At 40.1% G+C, this 22,607-nt stretch overlaps 1 protein-coding gene across 12 annotated transcripts in view; it reads left to right on the forward strand.

The window, feature by feature from the left end:
- ADAMTSL3 (ADAMTS like 3) overlaps positions 1–22,607 on the forward strand; it is a 402,196-nt gene that overhangs the window by 182,775 nt on the left and 196,814 nt on the right. For all 12 annotated transcript variants that reach the window (XM_007990199.3, XM_007990200.3, XM_037987797.2 and 9 more), the window contains one exon: positions 368–494. In XM_007990199.3, the coding sequence (XP_007988390.3) occupies positions 368–494 (127 nt within the window). The remainder of the gene's footprint in view (positions 1–367; positions 495–22,607) is intronic.

Genomic DNA, 22,607 nt, shown 5'->3' on the forward strand with positions numbered 1-22,607 from the left:
TGGGCCCAGAAGGTTGAGGCTGCAGCGAGCCACAGTCCCACTATTGCACTCCATCCTGGGCAACAGAGTGAGATCTTGTCTTGAAATAAAAAAAGACAGAAATCTGAATAAAAATATAAATAGAAAAGGGAGGGGGTATGGAGGGATAGCTTCAGACCTTTATTAATATTTCGGCCTTGCATTAGAATCATATAAATGATACTATCCTGTAAGACATTATATCATTTACATTTATAAAACTATGTTCTCATAAAAGAGAGCCAAACTGTAAGTTTAAGGATTGCATCACAACTAAGGTTCCTGAAATGAAGGGAGTTCCCCATCCCCTGGTTTTGGGCACCACTGACCGCCATGCTTCTGTTGGCAGGCAGTGGGCTGTGATCGGCAACTGGGAAGCAATGCCAAGGAGGACAACTGTGGAGTCTGTGCGGGTGATGGCTCCACCTGCAGGCTTGTACGAGGACAATCGAAGTCACACGTCTCTCCTGAAAAAAGTAGGTTTTAAACCCAATACGGTATTACCGTCATACAAGATGTATTTTAGACTGCCTATTGCTAGAATAACATTTTCTGAATGCTAACCTTTTTTAGTTGGAAGTAGCTTTTGTACCAGTTTTCTAAAAGTGAAATTTCTTCCAAAAAGTGTGTATCAAATTTTGTTCCCATTATATCTTCGAAGAGGGCCTGTTTCTTTGAACCTTTGCCAATGCAGGGTATTACTGTTTTAAAAAAATATATTCGCCAATTTTTTAGGTAAATCGTGAAATAATAATTTCTTTTATTTGTCTTCCTTTGAGTACTAACAAGGTAGAAAATATTGTCATGTATCTATTGACCATTTGTACTTTTTAATTTCTCAGTTAGCTATTGAAGCCATTTATCAATTTTCCTATTTGGATGTAGATCTTTTCCTCATTGTTGAGAGCTTTTAATATATCACCAATACTAACATTTTTTCTGTCGTATCTATTTCAAATGTGGGTTCCAGTTTGTTAATTGACTTTCAATTTTGTGTAATCAGAGTTTCTAAGTTTCTAAGTATTATGTATTTGGAAATTTCCATCTTTTCATTTTAATAATATCTGTCTGTTAAAACATCCTTTAGTTTGGGGATTCAGTAAACTTTTTCTGTAAAGGGGTAGATAGTAAATATTTTAGACTTTGCTGACCATATAGTCTCAACTACTCAACATAGCTGTTGCAGTGTAAAAGCACACACAGACACGTGTAAATAAGTCAGCATGGCTACATTCCAATGAAACTTTATTTACAAAAATAGACTGAAGGCTGAATTTGGCCCTCAGGTTGTAGTTCGTTAACTGCTCCTTTAAAGGAAACAAAAATTATTCATGCATATTTTCTGCAAGTACTTTTTGGGTTTGTTTTCTGAATACCCCATTGTTGGTGGTATTCAGTTATAAGTGTAGGTGAGTTCAGCCAAAGATTTGATTTTAAATCTTTTATTCATTTGAATTTAGTTTGATGTAACTTATAAAGTTGGCATCTTACTTATTTTCGCAAATGGGGAAAGCATTACGGGGAGGGGTAGAGGGTTTTTCAGGCAGAGGAAACACAAAGTTCATGGTGTGACACTGGAGAAGAACCTGGGTTTTTTGAGGAACTCCTAATATGTTGTTCAGGCCTGACTGTACATTGAATAGGGTAGAAGGTAAGACAGAATGGCATTTGGAGTCAAAGACTTCATTATTGTGTTTTATTTTTCAGATTAAGTGGAGCCATCAAAGTGATTTAGGCAGTGGAGTAATATGGTTAGGTTAGTGTTTTAGTAAAATAGTTATGGTGGCATATGGAGGCTGGATTTACCTGTCAGATGAGCTTGGAAGCAGGGAGTCCAAATAGGAAGTGTCTTTCAAAATATTCAAAGTGTTTAAAATAATAAGGCCTTGATGTAGGGTAGCATGGCAGGAAATGTACAGGAAAGAACAGGTGGAGAGATCTTTAGGATGTAGAATGAACAGACTTTGGTAATTCTTTGAATAAAGGTTACAAGAGAAAAGAAGCAGCTTGAATGGCCCAAATTTTCCATCTTGCACAGCTGGGTGGACATGTTTGCTATTCATTTGGGTAAGGAATTCACGAAGAGGAGACACATATCAAAGGTGAGAGTCCATCTCCCTGAATTTTATTCTCTCCAAAATTTTCACCCTGTAAGTATCCAGTGCCTAAGTATCTTTCTGATGCCTGCAAACAGATGTTGATTGTATTTTGTTTGTGGTTGGAGGGTTTATCTGAAACATGCTAGTTTATCATGGTTGATAGCAAAACCCCTTGTTGGTGGTATTCAGTTATAAATGTAGGTGAGTTCATCCAAAGAGAGTATGTAGAATATAAGAGGAAGCCAATAATCGCATCCTGAGGAAAAGCTGAAGTCAAAGCATTTAGCCAGGGAAGAAGTTTAAGGGAATCCAACTGAGAAGGAATGAATAGAGTAAGTAGGTAAATGCAGAACTTAGCAAGAGCAGTACCATGGACCCCAAAGGAATAAGTAATTTCAAAAATGCGATGGGGGTGGCCAGCAATGTTCAATGCTCTTATGAGTTCAACTGGAATAAGGGCCTAAAAGTTTGTCTTTAGCAATTTGAAAGTCATGGATGATGTGAACAAGCATGATTTTGATGAACTTCAGGCTGAAATCAAAGCTTGATTGCAATGGGTTGATGAGTGAAGAGAATGTGTAGAGGGAAGGATTTGCTCAGGACAAAAGGATGGGAATAGACTAACACCCTGTCAACAACTGGATAGCTCTACAGGGTTGGTTGGAGAACACCGTGAGGTGTTCCAGCCTATTGCCTTTATTTGGCTCTTCATTAGGAGATAGAGTTGACCACTAGGAGTGAGAGCTCAGAGGCTTGAGCCTGTTCCCATGAAGGAAAGAAGAAGGAACCATCAACAATAGTACAAAGATAGAAGAGTAGCTGTAAGGGCCTAGCTGAGACTGGAAACCATGAATTCATGGAGATTCTAATTTTTGGACTTCATGAAGGAGGTGGCTTTGAATGGTAGTATATCAATGAGGAATGTATTCTACTGCAAATCACAGAAAACTCAACTTAGAAACATTGGAGTTTATAAATCTTTTCTAACAAAAAGCCTGGAGTAGGCAGCTAAGGCTGAGGATGCTGTTTTACTGTGTCTTTCAGGAACCAGGCACCTTTCTCTCTTCTTCACATCCTTAGAGGGTGGTTTTTGCCTATGTGGCTACAAAGTCATTATTGGACATTGAGATGTTACATCCACATCCCAGATAATAAGGAAGAACATAGTGTGAAAAGCATTTTTTAAATACTGTGTTCTTTATTCAGGAAAGGATATTCTCCCCAGGGAATTTTGCTTCATTGACCAGAATTATGGTGTGTGACACCCTGGCTTCCAAGGAGGCAGGAAACCAAGTAGTTAGCATTCTATCCATTTGGTTATTACTAATATTGATCAAATGCTTTGTAATTACCGAAGTTCTCTTCAGACATATCATTTAATTCTACCAGCATTCTTATATTATAATTTGGATAATGTCCTACCTGTTTTACAGATGAGGAAACTAAGGATGAGAAATGTTAAGAAACATCTCCCATAATTAATTATGAAAGGAAATATTGGGAAGTGGTTAAGAAATTGGGGTCTGGAGCCAGCCTTCCAGGGTTAAGTCCTGGGTCTGTTGCTTATGAGCTGTGCAGAGTTATTTAAGTATTTCACTTCCATGGGAATCTTGGATCTCTAATTTTAAACTGGGAATAACAACAGTACTGCCTTTGTAGAGATGTTGTCAGGATTTAAAAGATCAACCCATGTTGAGAACTCCAAATAGCATAGTAACTAGACAGTACTCAGTAAATGCTAGCCATGTTTTTGTTAAAAATATTACTCACTGGGGTCCCAAAGGGTGTCACAATGATACAAGAGGTGGGCAGGAAATTGCTGGGTAGAGAAGGGCGGGGTTCCTGGCTAGGGCTCCGCACTTGGGCCTGTGCCCACTGGCGTGGGTGAGGACAGGGACTCTGTTTTCGCACCCAAATGTTGCATTTTCCAAGACCACTCTGGCCTGCCGTGCCCCCCATTCTGTGCCTGTAAAAACCCCAAGATCCCAGCAGTCACACACACAAGTGACTGGATGTTGAGAGGAACACACTGGCAGAAGAACACACAGACGCCAACAGGCCATTGACAGTGGAACGACACAGATGCAGAGGGAAATTTGGTCAAGGGCAGATGGACGAGAGCCTAGCTGCTAAGCGACCCAACTCCAGGGGAAGACCACCTTCCCACTCCATCCCCCTTCTGCCTCCCCACTCATCTGCTGAGAGCTACCTCCCTCCACCATTCAATAAAACCTTGCACTCATTCTCCAAGTCCATGGTACTGGAAAAAAAATGGATCGCACATGGGCTTGGACAATGAGTGCAAAGGTTTATTGAATGGTAGAGTTAGCTCTCAGCAGGTGGATGGGGAGGCAGAAGGTGGATGGAGTGGCAAGGGATACAGAAAGCCCTGGGATACAGAAAGCCCTCTGTCCTGGAGATGAGGCAGAGGTTCTAACTGAGCTGATTAACACGAGCCACCTGTGGACAGCTAAGCTGAAAGAGCACACTGTAACACACGCTGGAACTTTGGGAGCTGTAAACACTCAACTCTAGACACTGCCCTGGGGTTGGAGCCCCAAACTCCCCATGACCTGCCTGTCTGCATGCTCCCGCTAGGGGCTTGAGCTGCTGGGCACAGAGGAAGCAAGCCACTCCCCCTGTTGCACGCCCTGTGAGGGGGATAAGGGAACTTTGCCCCTTTCAACACATCTTATATACTTTAAGTATAAATGTGGGTGTTTGTAAACATATTTGAAAGTCAACAATCAGTCCATCTGGGGATTGATTTTAAGAGAGCTACTGCTTGGTATGGAGGAAAACCTTGAAAGTGTGAAAACAGAGTGAATTGTAGGACAAACCAAAGTTTTAGAACTCAGATCAGTGAACACAGTTTGAAGAGACAGGCTATACTGAGAAGTGTTCATTCAGGAAGCCATGTGGTTGAGGGGAGTAAGAGAGAAAGACAACAGCCAGATAGGGGTGTAATGGAAGTATATAGAGTTAGTGTTGGCCTTAGAAAGTTTGGAAATCTCATCAGAAAATACCTCGTTTTGTCAGGGTCCAGGAAAGATTAGAACTTGAGAAAATTCTAATTGAACCAGAGTAGACGCCAAATGAAATTGTGCCAAAGGGCAGTCTTATTTGGAGAAGTGTGCAGAAGAGGTACTGAAATGCAAGGTAGTTCATTATTTTCTCTCTCTCTCTTGATTTTCAGCTTTTGGATTACATATGCTTTTGAGAATCTATTAAAAGTTATGCATTTTCTTTCCAGGAAAATGCATGTGTACTTATAAGCCCCAGATTTGCCATTCTGATTTTTTTGTGAGGTTCTCAGACCCCTGATGCCTATTTAGGACATTCCAGGTTAAGAACCCCTAAAATGTCCAATTTTTAAAAATCAGTTTCTACATAGAAAGCGAAACTGGAGTACACAGACAGATCCTTCAGTGCAGGGCATGATGTTCATATGCATTTTACACAGGATGTTCATATGCATTTTATCAGGTTTCATATACATGTGCTTGAGCTAAGGCTAAAGGTAGCAAAGATTCCTGCCTGTATGAAAACACAGTCCTTCACCATCTTGATTCTAATTATGTCCCCATCATGTCTGTTACAGCTCTGAAACTGACCAGCTGAAGCTGTTTTTGGCTGGGCTTTTCCCTAGGCCATATGGAAGCACTTCCCTATAATCATTCTTTGTGTGAAAGAAATGTGGGAAATGAAGCCATGTCTCCTCCTGAGTGTGCATCACTGGAGCCTGCAGAATCCATGCAGCTCCTACATTCCATACCTTGCCAAGAATTAATTCCGATCTTTCCTGGGACTCACCCTGAGTCAGGACATGGCAATGAGATGCTGTTGGCACAGCCCTGCACTGGAGAAAGTGCACAAGACTGTACACAGGATATCATTTCCGTCATGCAGTGAGGCAGACACAAGGTGTAAGAGCCTGGAGCCAAAAGCTTTGCTATGAAAAAAAATCAGAAATTTATCCAGATACAACACACAGATTTCCTGTTCAGAGGGAGGAGGAGAGAGACGGAACTGACAACCAACATAAACAGCTTTGGATATTGGAAGAGGGAACTAGAGGCCACTCAGTTATTAAAGAGAGAAAGCTCCAAAAACAACAACAAAGAAGCAAACATATCTATTTGGAGAGTCTTGACTTGGCATTTAGAAATTTAGTTGTATTTCCAGGTTTGTTCCTTATTTTGGTCTTGTCCACATCAGGGCACACATGTGTGAGGCAAATAAACAAGATCGGCTTGTCTATTCTAAGCTTTTTGTCCATTTTTACATGGTGGCAGCCAAGTCTGTTGATATGGTGATACCTAAGGCCAGCTGGGAACACCAGCATTTTGCTCAAGTTTTGACAGTATGAAGATAAACACACACTCTTCTAATGCATTCCTTGACACAAATAGAATCCTGGGCTACGTGGGTCGTGGGGCTGCCTCACAGGGTAATTCTTAAGATTTTCCCCCTTCATCCACTGTTCATTTCTCCTTTGACTGTCACTCCCAAAAACAATTTACAAATTTAACTTGTTCCATCACAAGGAAGATTGTATAGGATATAAAGGGTCTGCTAACATGGTAACATGGATTGGTTTTCATTCTCCTGTCTTCCCACATTATCTCTTGCTCCCTCCCCATTCGTCTTTCTAGGGTGAGATCCTGGCTGGTCATACTCTTCTGTCAGAACTGTGGCTGGGAAAGGAATATTCAAACCAAATATCTGTTCCTTTTAACGGAATTAAAAGTTGCCCCCTCCTCCATTTAATTCAGCAAGGGAGAGTGTGGCCTGGAAGGAAGACCCTGTGACGACAAATAAAGACTCCTGGGTTCTAGTCCTTGCCAGCTCTTTTGCATGTTTTTGTGTGTCTTCTGGCCCTGTTCATGAAGAGAGATAATGAAAAAATAGCATGTAGACTGTGTTGCAAAGGAATGTCATAGATCGTATTTTACCTGGAGAAGCAAACAGACTGTGAACTCCCTGGCCTCTTCATGAATTGGCTTACACCTGTGATAAAATCCGCATCCCTCTCCAAAGCCGTTAAAGCCTGTGTCATCTGGCCCCTGTGTGACATCATGTGCTGCCATCTGCTCTTCATTCCCTAATCTCCAGTTACACTGGCTTTCTGGGAGATTCCAGAATGTCAGGTGCCCATTCCCCTCATGGGCCTTTGCATGAACCCGTCCCTGAACCTGGAACATGTATCTCCCAGCTCTTCAACATAGTTACCTCTTTCTCAACCTTGAGCACAAGTGTCGCCTCCTCAGAGAGGCTTTCTTTGACCACTCTACGTAAAGTAGGCCCTTCTCTTTTCTGTTTAGTTCTTGCTTAGCCTTTAGGGAAATAAGTGATTATTTCATTTATTTTTTTTAATTTGCGTCTCCCACTAGTAAGCTTTGCAAGAGCAGGTGCCATGGTGTTCACCATTTTATTCCTAGTGCTAGTGCAGTACTGAACACATCATAGGAGCTCAGTTAATGTTGAACAAATGAATACATGGCCTTTGCTGGAGATGATTCTGCTTCCTGTTATGATTTCAGTGGGACTAAATGATATTGTGCAATAGAACTGGACTGGAAACCAAAGACTGGAGTAATAACCTCAGTTTGGCCTCTAACAATCTATCTTCTTAGGCAAGATGCTTCACTTACTGGGGCCTCAACTTTTTCATCTGCACAGTGAGCAGGGACAATTTCCAAGACCTCTTCTAGCTCTGAAAATCTATTAAGTGTATGTGTGATTTGTTCATTGTTTGAAAAAAAAAATTAGATCTTAGGATTGAATGGAGTTTAGAGAAACAAATCCCAGGAACTTATATGAAGCAATTTTCCAAACTTTTAATGAAAGGCTTGACAGTGATGGCTTGTCTTTGTTCTTAAAGGGCCTAGGAAATTTTAGATACACCACAAGAATGAGTTGGTGTGAAGTTTTCTCTTATCTCCCATGAACTTCTACTTGGTTGCCTTTTAACATATTATTGTCACAACCTGCAAGAGAGAGGTGTAGTTTGTGCACTGATCCCCTCATTGGTATGTGAGCTCCTCAAGAACCTCATGCACCTGGCCGAGTACCTGGCACCCAGTATGTTTTCAGTAAAGGTGTGTTGACTTGCCCTACACAGAACTGAAGAGCTCACTTAGACCAGCATCCCTATGGCAGCAGTCCCTGAGGAATGTGAATTAAAATCAGAAGCAGCTTGTTGGTAGCCAAGCACTGCAACACCCAGGGTCACCCGGGAGACCTGACACCTGCTGACCAGCTGAGAGCACTGGGATTATTAGTAAAAATACTTATTGGGAAAGTAATAATAATAGTGGCCCCCAGAGTTTGTATGCTTACACTGTGCTATGTATTTGTTCATGTATGACATTATTTATTCTTAGCATAACCCTACAAGGCAGGTACTACTGTACGCTCCCCATTTAACAAATGGAGAAATAGGCTCAGTGAAATTAAGCAGCTTGATCAAGGTCTCACGATTGGTGAGTGGTCAAGATGGTTCTGACCTCAGAGTTCATGTGCTTAACCACCCTCCCAAAGTGTCTTCCAAGGACAGCTAGATGAGCATGAGGTGAGAGGTGCACTGAGGCTTAGAGTGATGGGGCAGGGAACAAAGATAGCACAGAAATGGAGCCAGAGGGGAGCAAAGGCTGCCTCAACCAACCTACCCCTTGTTTCCCCTTGGCAGAGCCCAGCCAGCTCCATAGTTCCTAACCCAGCGTGCACATCAGGAGCACTTGGGGAACTTGTCCCATGTTCTAATCCTCAGGCCCCACCCTAGAATTTTGAGCGGTAAATCTGGGCAATTGTAGGTTGCTAAACTTCCCAGGTGGCCGCTGGTGCATGCCTTTGGTTAACGCCTCTGCTTTTCAGTGTCTGATGCCCCACTACAGAGTCAGAAGGCAGATGACTGTTTCATCCTCACCAGCCTCCTGATTCCTTAGAGGCAGTGTAAAGGGCAGAAAATGAGTGTTACACTATGATGCTCGAGAACATCTGGACAGATATTTGTTATTAGATGCTGTGTGACATAGTCCCCTCTCCTCCATGCCGTTCCAAAGCTAGCCCTGCCAATGAGCACAGAAGCATACATTATTAGTCAGTCTGGCTGTTACCATGGTCTTTTGAGGTGAAGGCAATTTAGGCCAGTAAATAAACATACCTCAGGTTAGGAGCAGATGTTTCTACATAGGAGCTAAGGGCTGAAGATACTTATTTGCAGATTCAGCAATTACAGACTTTAGTAATGTGGCCTAACAGCTCAAGGCATGAGAGTCAGTTTTCAGAAAGTTTGCAGCTGATTTTCTCACCAAGGCAAAGCTCTGCTGTGTTCCTTTCTTCCTTTGTAAAAAATTTGCTATTAATTTCCTACATTTGCTTTTCCTACTTTTGCTCACTGGCATATTACATTTTTCTCACCCCCATTTGCAAAGTAGTGTATAGATAGTCCTCCAGCTACAGAATCAGTGTTGCCATCCATTGACTTTTCCTTTTCTTGCCTTTCAAAATCCCCCACTGCTCCTGCAGAATGACGGATGAGCTTGAAGCAAACTTTCCATCCTACTTTTGAAAAATTGTGCAGACCCTGTTCTGTACAATGCCATGCTAGGTAACTCTTTTTTTTTTTTTTTTTTCTTTTGAGATGGAGTTTTGCTCTTGTTGCCCAGGCTGGAGTGCAATGGTACAATCTCAGTTCACTGCAGCCTTCACCTCCCGAGTTCAAGTGATTCTCCTGCCTCAGCCTCCTAAAGAGCTGGGATTACACATGCCACCATGCCTAGCTAATTTTGTATTTTTAGTAGAGATGGGGTTTCATCATGTTGGTCAGGCTGGTCTTGAACTCCTGACCTCAGGTGATCCACCTGTATCAGCCTCCCAAAGTGCTGGGACAAAGCGTGAGGCACTGTGCCCTGCCTAGGCAACTCTTTGTAGTCTAAGTGATACCAGATAGTTATGGGTGTGTGAGGGCATTAACAAATACTTTATTTTTTTCAGTTTACAAAATGTTTTCACAGCATTATCTCACATTAAAAAAATGTGTTCCTTAAAAATAAAACCTATTTTTTTTTTTTGCAATTTTCTTTAGGATTCAAATTATTAGTATTAACATGTATTTAGATACTTTTCTTATTTTTTAAAAAAACTACTTTATGCCTTGGGAATGGGGTGTGTGTGTGTGTGTGTTTGTGTGTGTGTGTGTGTATGTGTGTTTGAATCTAAATAGCAGAAGGAGAAAATAAATGCAGGTTCTAGAAATGTAACATGAAAAATACTTGAGAGAAAATTTTGTTCAGAAATAAAAACCCAACCTACTAAAAACACACACACCAAAAAAAAAAAAAAAAAAAAAAAACCAAAAAAAACACCAAAAAAAAAAAAAAAATAGAAAAGGGGGGGTGAGGTTGTCAAAGTGAGAGTCACTAAAACATCCTTTTCCTTGTTTTATCTTGGAATGTATATATTTAGGTTGATGTAGTTCTGGTTGAACTTTATAGTGAAAATAAATGATCTGATATAAATTACAGTCCTTCTGGGCTGAAACTGATGTTTATTGATTAGTTAATATTGTGTGGACAATTTATTTCCTGTACATCTTGCTACTTAGCAAAGCTGTGATATCCAACAGGAAATGAGACACAGAAAAAATCTGATGGAACAGCTGGACTTGAGCATTTCTGTGTGGGAGGGAAAGTCAGTGAGTCTTCGGTCAGTACAATGATTGCAAAATCAAACAAGTGAAACCCATACAATGAAACTCTGTGTGTGATGAGTGAATTTGAGTTTATACAGCATCACCTTTTTTTTTTTTTTTTTTGGAGACGGAGAGTCTTGCTCCGTCGCCCAGGCTGGAGTTCAGTGGTGCAATCTGGGCTCACTGCAAGCTCCGCCTCCTGGGTTCATGCCATTCTCCTGGCTCAGCCTCCCGAGTAGCTGGAACTACAGGCGCCCGCCACCACGCCCGGCTAATTTTTTGTATTTGTAGTAGAGACAGGGTTTCACTGTGTTAGCCAGGATGGTCTCGATCTCCTGACCTCATCATCCGCCCATCTTGGCCTCTCGAAGTGCTGGTATTACAGGCGTGAGCCACCGCGCCCGGCCTTATACAGCATCACTTGGTCTCGTAGTAGAAGGATATAAAAGTGTAGTTTTGGGTCCTTACCCTGGTTCTAATGCTTAGGAACACTGTGATCTTGGGCAAGTCACTTTAACCTTGTAAAATTTTAATTGTCTTAATTGTAGAAATGAGTTTCCATTAGAATGAATGAGGTAATTTATCTCAAGTTCCTTAGCATGTTGCCTGGTGGCATAGTAAGTGCTCAACATGGTTTTAATAATAACTTATACTTACCCAACCCCTAATTGGCACCAGGGCCTTTTCTAAGCCCTTTATATATATTACCTCATTGAACACTTACAACAACCCCTTGGAACAGATATTCCTGTTATCCTCATTTCACAGATGTAACAGAGGCACAGAGAGGGTAAGTAACTTGCCCAAGGTCACACAGCAAGTGGCAGTGCTGACATTCCAACCCAGGTTGTCTGGCTCCAGAATCTGTGATCACAACCACTATACCATATTGCCTCTCCTAGTAGTTTGTAGAGTAAAAATAATGCAAATGGCATTTAAAGAGTGACAAGAAGGAACTCTGGTGGATGGCACAGTGAGTAGCAGTATCAAGAATCTCTTACCACCAAATTTCAGTGAGACAGTTTTGGAATAATTCCAAACAATGAATGTGATCAACAGGAACCAGTTACCACCATCAACAACAAATCTAGGTGTCCCAGACATGAGCCTACTGTTACCAACACCATAGGATGGGACGGAGAGGAAACCTTTTCTCTCCATCTTATGTATTTTCTTTTTAAAATTAGACATGGTCGCCTAGGCCGAATGCAATGGCATAATCATGGCTCACTGCAGCCTTGACCTCCTGGGTTCAAGGGATCCTCCTGCCTCAACCTCTTAAGTAGCTGGCACTACAGGCTTGTACCACCACACCTGGCTAATTTTTAAATTTTTTATTGAGACAATGTCTCACTATGTTGCCCAGGCTAATCTCAAACTGCTAACCTCAAGCGATCTCCTACCTTAACCTCCCAAAGTCCTGGGTTTATAGGCATGAGCCACCACGCCCAGCCACCATCTGATATGTTTTCAATAATTGGCTTATACACCATTAGAAAGTACAGGATTTCAAAGCAGGCTTAGAATCAGACCTGCTTGGCAATGCCATCTGCATTCTTCTGATAGGAGGTTTCAGGCAGTCTATACTGAGCTTGTGCTGAACCACAAGCAGCAGCCTGGTCTTTCTTACTGTACTTACAATTGCTTCCTCTCTTTATCATCGCCTCCAGCCCTAGGTCTACCTCCAGACTGAGGGGGGCCTTTAGCAGGAGGCCATTTGTCTGCGATTTATGAATGGCCCATTCTAAAGGGCAAGATACAGAAAGCGTGGGTAATAGTCTTTGTATCAGTACAAGTAGAATTTCAAGCAAAAATACAAAATGAGTACTTTGTTGATAATCAAAAAACAAATAGTTTAAAGAATTCGTGAACCAAATGCCATTGCATCAAAATATGTAAAGAAAAATCCCCTGTAGTTATATAAGATGAAATTGAAATCAGTAAAACTTCTGAGAGATTTTAATACATTGAAGTGAGTGAAAATTACATATAGAATCTGCACAATATAATTACTAATGTTACATTAATAGATAACAGAGCATTGTATGGTGAGGGAATATACTTTCTTTTCAAATATTCATGCACCATTTAATACAAAAACTGATTCTATGCAAGGCTCCAAGGAAGATTAGAAAAAAAAAATCCCAGCAAAACAGAAACCATGAGAAGAGACCTCACCCTGCAGCTGTACCCATCCGTTCCCTGCTTTCTCCCGCTACAGAGGCACAAATGTCTGTCTTCCTTTCCAAGACTAATTAATCCCTCCATCTGTGTTCTGCATTCCAGCTCCTCTTTGTCCTCAGAGAACTCACTCCACCCATCTTCCCCTCTCTTTCCTTTATCTTCTTTCACTGTCTTTCCTATCAGGGTTAATATGACCAACGGGTGTCTCCCATCTTAAATAAAAGTATAATTTTAAAAATGTCTATGTATATACGTACGTGTATATACATATGTGTATATATATACGTGTATGTTTATATATGTGTATGTATATAGGTGTGTAATATTTTTAAATTTTATATATATATATAGAACACTCTTTTAAACATAATCATGTCTCCAGCTACCACCCTAATCTTTCACCTACTCTTTACTGCCAAGTCTTGAAAAAACTGTTTACGCTTGCTGTCTCTAATTTTTCATCCTCTTGTATTCCTTAGATCACAGTTTCCTGTGCCAGCTACTTGATTGAAACTGCTTTGGCAAAGCACATTAACAGTCTCTTTACTGCTCATCCAAAAGGCACTTTTAAGCCCTCATCTGCAGAGCACCTGGTACTCCTGGCTCCTCCCTCCTTAAAATTCTCTGCCTCAGAAGATTCTCATTTCATTTCTGGTCAGACCTAGAACTGGGTCATCTCTTGCAGTACAGTGAAGAAGTGCTGAAAAGTTTGCGACTATGGACCAGTCCTCCCTTTCTGCCCTTTATGATTGGAGTTCTCCCCCTCTATATCCTGCACCCATGCTGCTCAAAATGTGGCTCACAGTCTAGCAGTATCAGCATCACCTGAGAGGCTGCTGGTCGGGCACATTCTTGGGCTCCACCCTAAACTGCTGGATCTGAATTTCTATGGGTGGAGCAGGTATCTGTTTCAACAAGTTTTCCAGATGATTCATATTTAGATAAAATGTTTGGGAGGTACTGCCCTATCAGCGTATCACAGAGACTTCTACAAATGTATCAAACTTTAATAGAGAGTTACAGAAATGAAAGGGAATTTGAGTTTAGGAGATGATCCTTATGGGATGCTCCTTGTTCCTAGCTTTGCCTAGGTGCTCTGCAGTGTGCTTTCTCTCCAAGAGTTATAGAGTAGGCAGCTCCACCCAGAAGAACATTTTCCTCAAGTTTGAGCCTTTTTGGCTAAAATCAATGGCAAGGGGGTTTGATTTGCAAAGTTTAAAGTGTGTAATTATCAATGGGGCGATGGTTGGAATATACATATGTACGCACACACATCCCTAGACAAATGCTTCCCCAAGACACCACAGCCTACATTCACAAAGATTTTGCAAGAGAGCCCAACCAATCTGCCCAGATAGGTTTTCTTCAGTTCAGTAAAGCTTTCTAATTTATATGTACTTTCAAAACAATTTTTATTACATATATAATGCGCTGTATATTTGTTGTAAAAAATCCAGAATATCCAGGCAAGGAAATTGACAAACATATCACATATTCAATCACACTGCCAAGAGATTACACCTGTTATCATATTAGTGTGTCCTTCCTGGGATGAGGATGAAGTGGTTGAGGATGCATAATATATATTGGTAATTTATATTGTAAAATTAAGACATGCTTTTTATAAAACTTATAAAAACTTCAAATGGCACAGAAGGATATAAAATGGAAAGTAAAAGTCACCCTCTACCATCCACAAATTCCTAACCAGTTCCACTTTCCAGAGGTCTAAACAGTATGAATGGTTGCTTCTATTAAGATATTTACTATGGATGTGTATGTGTGCACCTTTCCATACAAACATCTATGATTTTGAGAAGTATACAGAATTGGATCATTAAGTATAATCTTTTTTACAATTTATTTTTATTCACTGAGGGTTTTTGCCTATCAGTTCTCATAAGTTGGCTTGTTTTTTTGTTTTTGAGATGGAGTCTCACTCTGTCCCCCAGCCTGGTGTTCAGTGGTATGGTCTCGGCTCACTGCAACCCCCGCCTCCCGGGTTCAAGCAATTCTCATGCCTCAGCCTCCTGAGTAACTGGGATTATAGGTGCCAGCCACCATTCCCGGATAATTTTTGTACTTTTTAGTAGAGACAGGGTTTCACCATGTTGGCCAGGCTGGTCTTGAACTCCTGACCTCAAGTGATCTACCCGCCTCAGCCTCTCAAAGTGCTGGAATTACAGGTGTGAGCCACTGCACCCAATTGGCTTGTTTTTTAACTGGTGGTATAAGAGGATATTACATAATTTATTTAACTAGACTCACATCAATGAGCATTTAGATTTTCTGTCTGTGTTACAACATCTTTGTACATTTGTGCAAGCATGTCTTTGTGTGCTTTTAGTTCTCAATGATACTGTAATTTCTCTTCTCTCTTTTCATAATCTTCTTGACATTTTGATTTTTCTGTGAACTAGTTTTTCAAGTGTCTGACCAATTTTCCTGCTAATTTCTGTTTTTTTCTTACTGATTTGTAAATACTCTGGATATTAAGAAAACAGTCTTTGCCTATAATTATAATTTTTCCTTCTTCGACATTTTATTTTGCTTAATTTTTATTTCAAATGAATTAATATTTTCCTTTGATTTTCTCAAGGCATTTTTTTATGTCTTGGGAGAGAGAGATTTAAATGTTTTTGAAGGTTGTGCCCATTTTTTGGGGGGTGGGAACGGAGTCTCGTGCTGTCACCCAGGCTGGAATGCAGTGATGCGATCTTGGCTTACTGCAACCTTTGTCTCCTGGGTTCAAGTGATTCTCCAGCCTCAGTCTCCCGAATAGCTGGGATTACAGGCGTGTGCCACCACACCCAGCTAAATTTTGTATTTTTTAGTAGAGACAGGGTTTTGCCATGTTGGCCAGGCTGGTCTTGAACTCCTGACCTCAGGTGATCCACCCGCCTCAGCCTCCCAAAGTGCTGGGATTACAGGCATGAGCCACTGCACACAGCCAGTCGTACCCATTTTTTAAAAGTTCATTCCAACATATTCCGTCTTTTTTCTAGCCATTGCAAATGGGGCATTTTCTCCCATTGTTTTTCTAAATGATTATTCTTGGTATTTCTAAAATCTAATAATTTTTTAATATTAATTTCTTCTTTATTTTTAATGGTTAGACTCCTTTTTCTTGCCTAACTACCTTGGCTAATCTTTTAAAAACTCTTAAGTCATATGGTGCTAACTGGCATCCCATCATTTCCCCAATTAAACAGCAGTGTTTCTAATGTTTATGCATGAAGCATATTAATCATGACTTGGTATTTGTAAATGGTGTTACAAACATTTACTTTATTTTATATACAGAATTTTTATCAGGAATCATGACTGAATTTTACTAAATGCAGGAAACTTATTTGAGGTAATCAAATTTTTCTACTTTGTCTATTAATATGGTAAATTACATTAGTAGGTTTTCTAAATTTGAGCAACACTAGCATTTATTGGGTAAACTCCATTTGTATATAGTGCATAATTCAAATTTATGATTAAATTTTCTTTTCAAATATTTTATTTAGGAATTTGGTGTAAAATAGATGTTAGTGACATTGAAATGTGGTTTTATCCCTAAAATTGTACTGTGTATAATTTTCAAGCGTACATAAAAGTTGATAAAATAACACAATTAACTACTGTACATTTTTTCAGCTAGATTCAATAATTACTTATATTTTGCTACATTGGTTCATTATCCCTATCACTCTAGATCGATCGATCTATCTATCTATCTATCTATCTATCTATCTATCTATCTATCTTCCTTCTATCTATGTATCTATCTTATCTTATTCCTCCATCCAACTAGCTAGCTGAGCCTTGTTAATTTGCAGACATCAAAACACTTACTTCTAAATAGTAATACTTTAGCATGACTCTCCTAAAAATAAGGATCTTCTTTATAACATCATCTCACTAGTATGCCTAAAAAATTATAATTTCTAAATATTTTCTAATATCCAATCTGTGTTAAAATTTCTCCTTTTATAGTTGTTTTACCGCTTGATCTGGTCAAGGCTCACTCATTGCATTTAGTTTTTCTGTCTCTTTAGTCTCTTTTATTTCATGAACTTATTTTTTCATGGTATTGACTTCTTAAAGAGTTCATTCCAGTTGTATTGTAGCATGTCCCATATTCTGGATTTGTCTGATCATTTTCCATTACGTGATCTCCCTCACGTAATACCTGTGAATTGATCAGTAAGGTCTGAGGTTTAATTAGAATTGGATTGAACATTTGTGGCAGCAGCACATCAAAAGTGATGCGTGATTTATGTTGCATCATATCAGGAAGTTCATGGTGTCAGTTTGACTCAGTATTACTTGCACAGGTGGTGACCTACACATACTCTGTTGTATAGATCCATGTTTCCCTGTAAGAAATCTGCAGGGTGATACCTTGACAAGGTGTAAATATTCTGTCTTGCAACAATCTTTCACACCATGGCTTTAGTGTACATTGATGATCCTTGCCTGAAATAGTATTTAACATGGAGAGTTGCAAACGGTTATTTTCTAATTCTGTCATTCCTTCTTCGCTCATTCTTCTGTTTTTTAAAAAAAGGTTCTGTTTTTAAATTTCTCACTCTGTATTCAGAGATTTTTATTTATTTAATATTTTATATATTATTGACAATATTCTTTTTAGGTTTCAAATTGTCCAAAATGTAGCCAGTGGGAACACTTTAAACTGTCTTCTTTTGTCATAATTCCATTGAATTTTAGACATTGCCTTGGTTTCTAGAGCAACAGGTGTTCCAAGCCCACCTTGAATTTTTCCTACCCCAGACCTGGCATTACCTGGTTTTTCATGGGAGACTTGGTTATTTTCGGTGGGCTGTGTGTGTGTGTGTGTGTGTGTGTGCACATATGTGTCTGTGTTGGGGTACACCTTCAACACTCAGCTAAGGTAGTTGACAACTTTGTTCTAGCCTTTACTTCCTGCTTCCTCAGAGTCTGTAGGTTAGCCATAGATGATAGCTTAGGACCTTCTCAGGTCGTTTCTGGGCATGCACAAAGCTCTGGCATACGCAGAGCCTCATGTAGACATGCGGTCTTCTAGATTTTCAGGAATATGTTGGAGATTTTCAAGGCCACCTGTGGACATATCATTCCCAGCTTTTTGGTTAGCTTATTGTTTTCCCCAATTGTTATTCACCACTTCATGCAGCCTCAATGTTAAACAAGTATCTCTGATTGTTTTGGAGAAATGCCTCCTGGGGAAAAGCTGTTTACACTGGGCAAACTCCTAGTTAGATAAACCAAAGACACCTTTGTGAGTGAAGTCTTCCAGGGAACCACTACACAGGTCAAATAATAATTGGGAATTGGGCATTGAAGGAGCTCCAAACCCATTTTACCCCTGCAGAGTCTGCCAGGCTGCTGGTTTGCTCTGTGATTACCGGCTGTTGTTTTCAAGGTTACCATGGAGGTGGAGAATGGGGGAGATGAGAATAGGCAGCTTAGCATGCCACAGAACTCACAGTTCTTACTGAGCACTTTTCTTTGATAATTACTGCTCAGATTGTTGCAAGCATTTGGTTAATTTCCAGAGTTTTAAAAATGTTGGTTTTGACTATTTTTGCTGGTGTTTTTATTGATTTTATGGAGGAGAGGATTTTTCAGAAGTCTTTATCACTTTTGCTTGTTTGTTTAAATTAGTCTCTAAAAAAAATTCAAAAATTAGCCAGGCATGCTGGCACACAACTGTAGCTCCAGCTACTCAGGAGGCTGAGTTGGGAGGATCACCTGAGCCCAGGAGGTGGAGGCTGCAGTGAGCCTAGATCTGGCCACTGCACTCCAGTCTGGGTGACAGAGTGAGACCCTGTCTCAAAAAACAAAAACAAAACAAAACAAAAGAAAAACAACAAAGCATGATGAATGCATTAATATTTTCTTTACTTACCAGTTTTCAAAATGATGAGCTGGTTGCTAGCATCCTTAAAATGACTGATGTTGTAGTATGCGTCATTTCCTTTCCTTTTTTTTCTCTGAGGCAGGCTCTCACTGTGTTACCCAGACTGGAGTGCAATGGGTTGATCATAGCTCACTGCAGCCTCAGCCTCCTGGGCTCAAGTAATCCTCCAACCCCAGACTCCCAAGTAGCTGGGATTACAGGCACACACCACCATACCCACATTTAAAAAATTATACAATTTTTTGGTAGTGACCAGGTTTCTCTATGTTGCCTGGGCTGGTCTCGAACTCCTGGGCTCAAGCCATCCTCCTGCCTTGGCCTCGCAAACTCTAAGACTACAGATGTGAGCCACCGTGCCTGGCCCTCTCCTTTTTTTAAAAAAAGCTAAATAATATTCCATTGTAGGTATATACCAAAAAACATCTGAGAACCACGATTTCCAGTAGGTAATTGTGTAGGCCAAGGATCACGAAATTTTTCTGTGAAAGGCCAGATAGCACAGTAAATATTTTACGTTTATTGAGCTGTATGGTCTTCATTACCATGACTCCATTCTGCCTTTGTAGAGCAAAAACAGCCTTATCCATTCATCCATGGATAGATACTTGGGTTGTTTCTTCCTTTTGGCTATTGGGAATAATGCTGCCGTGATCGGGAATGTACCAATATCTGTTTGTGTCCCTGCTTTCAGTTCTTTTGGGTATATTCCCAGAGGTGGAATTGCTGGATCATATGGTAGTTCTGTGTTTAATATCTTGAGGACTTGCTGTACTATTTTCCATGGTAGTTGTACCATTTAACATTTTCACTACCAGTTCACAAGGGTTTTTTTCTCCACATCCTCACCATTCTGCTTGTTTTGTTATTATTTTTTTTTGTATAATTCTCATCCTAATGGGTGTAAAGTGGTACCTGATTATTGTTTTGATTTTCAGTTCCCTAATAATTATTGATATTGAGCATTTTCTTTTTTTTTAAATTATACTTTAAGTTCTAGGGTACACGTACATAATGTGCAGGTTTGTTACATATGTATACTTGTGCCATGTTGGTGTGCTGCACCCATCAACTCGTCAGCACCCATCAACTTGTCATTTCCATCAGGTATAACTTCCAATGCAATCCCTCCCCCCTCCCACCTCCCCGTGATAGGCCCCGGAGTGTGATGTTCCCCTTCCCAAGTCCAGGTGATCTTATTGTTCAGTTCCCACCTATGAGTGAGAACATGCGGTGTTTGGTTTTCTGTTCTTGCGGTAGTTTGCTGAGAATGCTGGTTTCCAGCTGCATCCATGTCCCTACAAAGGAAACAAACTCATCCCTTTTTATGGCTGCGTAGTATTCCATGGTGTATATGTGCCACATTTTCTTAATCCAGTCTGTCACTGATGGACATTTGGGTTGATTCCAAGTCTTTGCTATTGTGAATAGTGATGCAATAAACATACGTGTCCATGTGTCTTTATAGCAGCATGATTTATAATCCTTTGGATATATACCCAGTAATGGGATGGCTGGGTCATATGGTACTTCTAGTTCTAGATCCTTGAGGAATCGCCATACTGTTTTCCATAATGGTTGAACTACTTTACAGTCCCACCAACAGTGTAAAAGTGTTCCTATTTCTCCACATCCACTCCAGCACCTATTGTTTCCTGACTTTTGAATGATTGACATTCTAAGTGGTGTGAGATGGTATCTCATTGAGATTTTGATTTGCATTTCTCTGATGGCCAGTGATGATGAGCATTTTTTCATGTGTCTGTTGGCTGTATGAATGTCCTCTTTTGAGAAATGTCTATTCATATCCTTTGCCCACTTTTTGATGGGGTTGTTTGCTTTTTTCTTGTAAATTTGTTTGAGTTCTTTGTAGGTTCTGGATATTAGCCCTTTGTCTGATGAGTAGATTGCAAAAATTTTCTCCCATTCTGTAGGTTACCTGTTCACTCTAATGGTAGTTTCTTTTGCTGTGCAGAAGCTCTTTAGTTTAATTAGATCCCATTTGTCAATTTTGGTTTTTGTTGCCGTTGCTTTTGGTGTTTTAGACATGAAGTCCATGCCCATGCCTAAGTCCTGAATGGTATTACCTAGGTTTTCTTCTAGGGTTTTTATGGTATTAGGTCTAACTTTTAAGTCTCTAATCCATCTTGAATTAATTTTCGTATAAGGAGTAAGGAAAGGATCCAGTTTCAGCTTTCTACTTATGGCTAGCCAATTTTCCCAGCACCATTTATTAAATAGGGAATCCTTTCCCCATTTCTTGTTTTTCTCAGGTTTATCAAAGACCAGATGGCTGTAGATGTGTGGTATTATTTCTGAGGACTCTGTTCTGTTCCATTGGTCTATATCTCTGATTTGGTAGCAGTACCATGCTGTTTTGGTTACTGTAGCCTTGTAGTATAGTTTGAAGTCAGGTAGCGTGATGCCTCCAGCTTTGTTCTTTTGACTTAGGATTGTCTTGGAGATGCAGGCGCTATTTTGGTTCCATATGAACTTTAAAGCAGTTTTTTCCAATTCTGCGAAGAAGCTCATTGGTAGCTTAATGGGGATGGCATTGAATCTATAAATTACCTTGGGCAGTATGGCCATTTTCACAATATTTATTCTTCCTATCCATGAGCGTGGTATGTTCTTCCATTTGTTTATGTCCTATTTATTTCACTGAGCAGTGGTTTGTAGTTCTCCTTGAAGAGGTCCTTTACATCCCTTGTAAGTTGGATTCCTAGGTATTTTATTCTCTTTGAAGCAATTGTGAATGGAAGTTCATTCATGATTTGGCTCTCTGTTTGTCTGTTACTGGTGTATAAGAATGCTTGTGATTTTTGCACATTAATTTTGTATCCTGAGACTTTGCTGAAGTTTCTTATCAGCTTAAGGAGATTTTGGGCTGAGACGATGGGGTTTTCTAAATATACAATCACATCATCTGCAAACAGGGACAATTTGACTTCTTCTTTTCCTAACTGATTTTATGTCTTTCTCTTGCCTGATTTCCCTAGCCACTATGGGAGTGGTGAGAGAGGGCATCTCTCTCACTATGTTGAATAGGAGTGGTGAGAGAGGGCATCCCTGTCTTGTGCCAGTTTTCAAAGGGAATGCTTCCAGTTTTTGCCCATTCAGTATGATATTGGCTGTGGGTTTGTCATAAATAGCTCTTATGATTTTGAGATACATTCCATCAATACCAAATTTATTGAGAGTTTTTAGCATGAAGGGCTGTTGAATTTTGTCAAAGGCCTTTTCTGCATCTATTGAGATAATCATGTGGTTTTTGTCTTTGGTTCTGTTTATATGCTGGATTACGTTTATTGATTTGCATATGTTGAACCAGCCTTGCATCCCAGGGTTGAAGCCCACTTGATGATGGTGGATAAGCTTTTTGATGTGCTGCTGGATCCGGTTTGCCAGTATTTTATTGAGGATTTTTGCATCGATGTTCATCAGGGATATTGGTCTAAAATTCTCTTTTTTTGTTGTGTCTCTGCCAGGCTTTGGTATCAGGATGATGTTGGCCTCATAAAATGAGTTAGGGAGGATTCCCTCTTTTTCTATTGATTGGAATAGTTTCAGAAGGAATGGTACCAGCTCCTCCTTGTACCTCTGGTAGAATTCAGCTGTGAATCCATCTGGTCCTGGACTGTTTTTGGTTGGTAGGCTATTATATTGCCTCAATTTCAGAGCCTGCTATTGGTCTCTTCAGGGA

This window comes from Chlorocebus sabaeus, chromosome 29, assembly GCF_047675955.1.
Source record: "Chlorocebus sabaeus isolate Y175 chromosome 29, mChlSab1.0.hap1, whole genome shotgun sequence".
Classification (NCBI taxonomy): domain Eukaryota; kingdom Metazoa; phylum Chordata; class Mammalia; order Primates; family Cercopithecidae; genus Chlorocebus; species Chlorocebus sabaeus.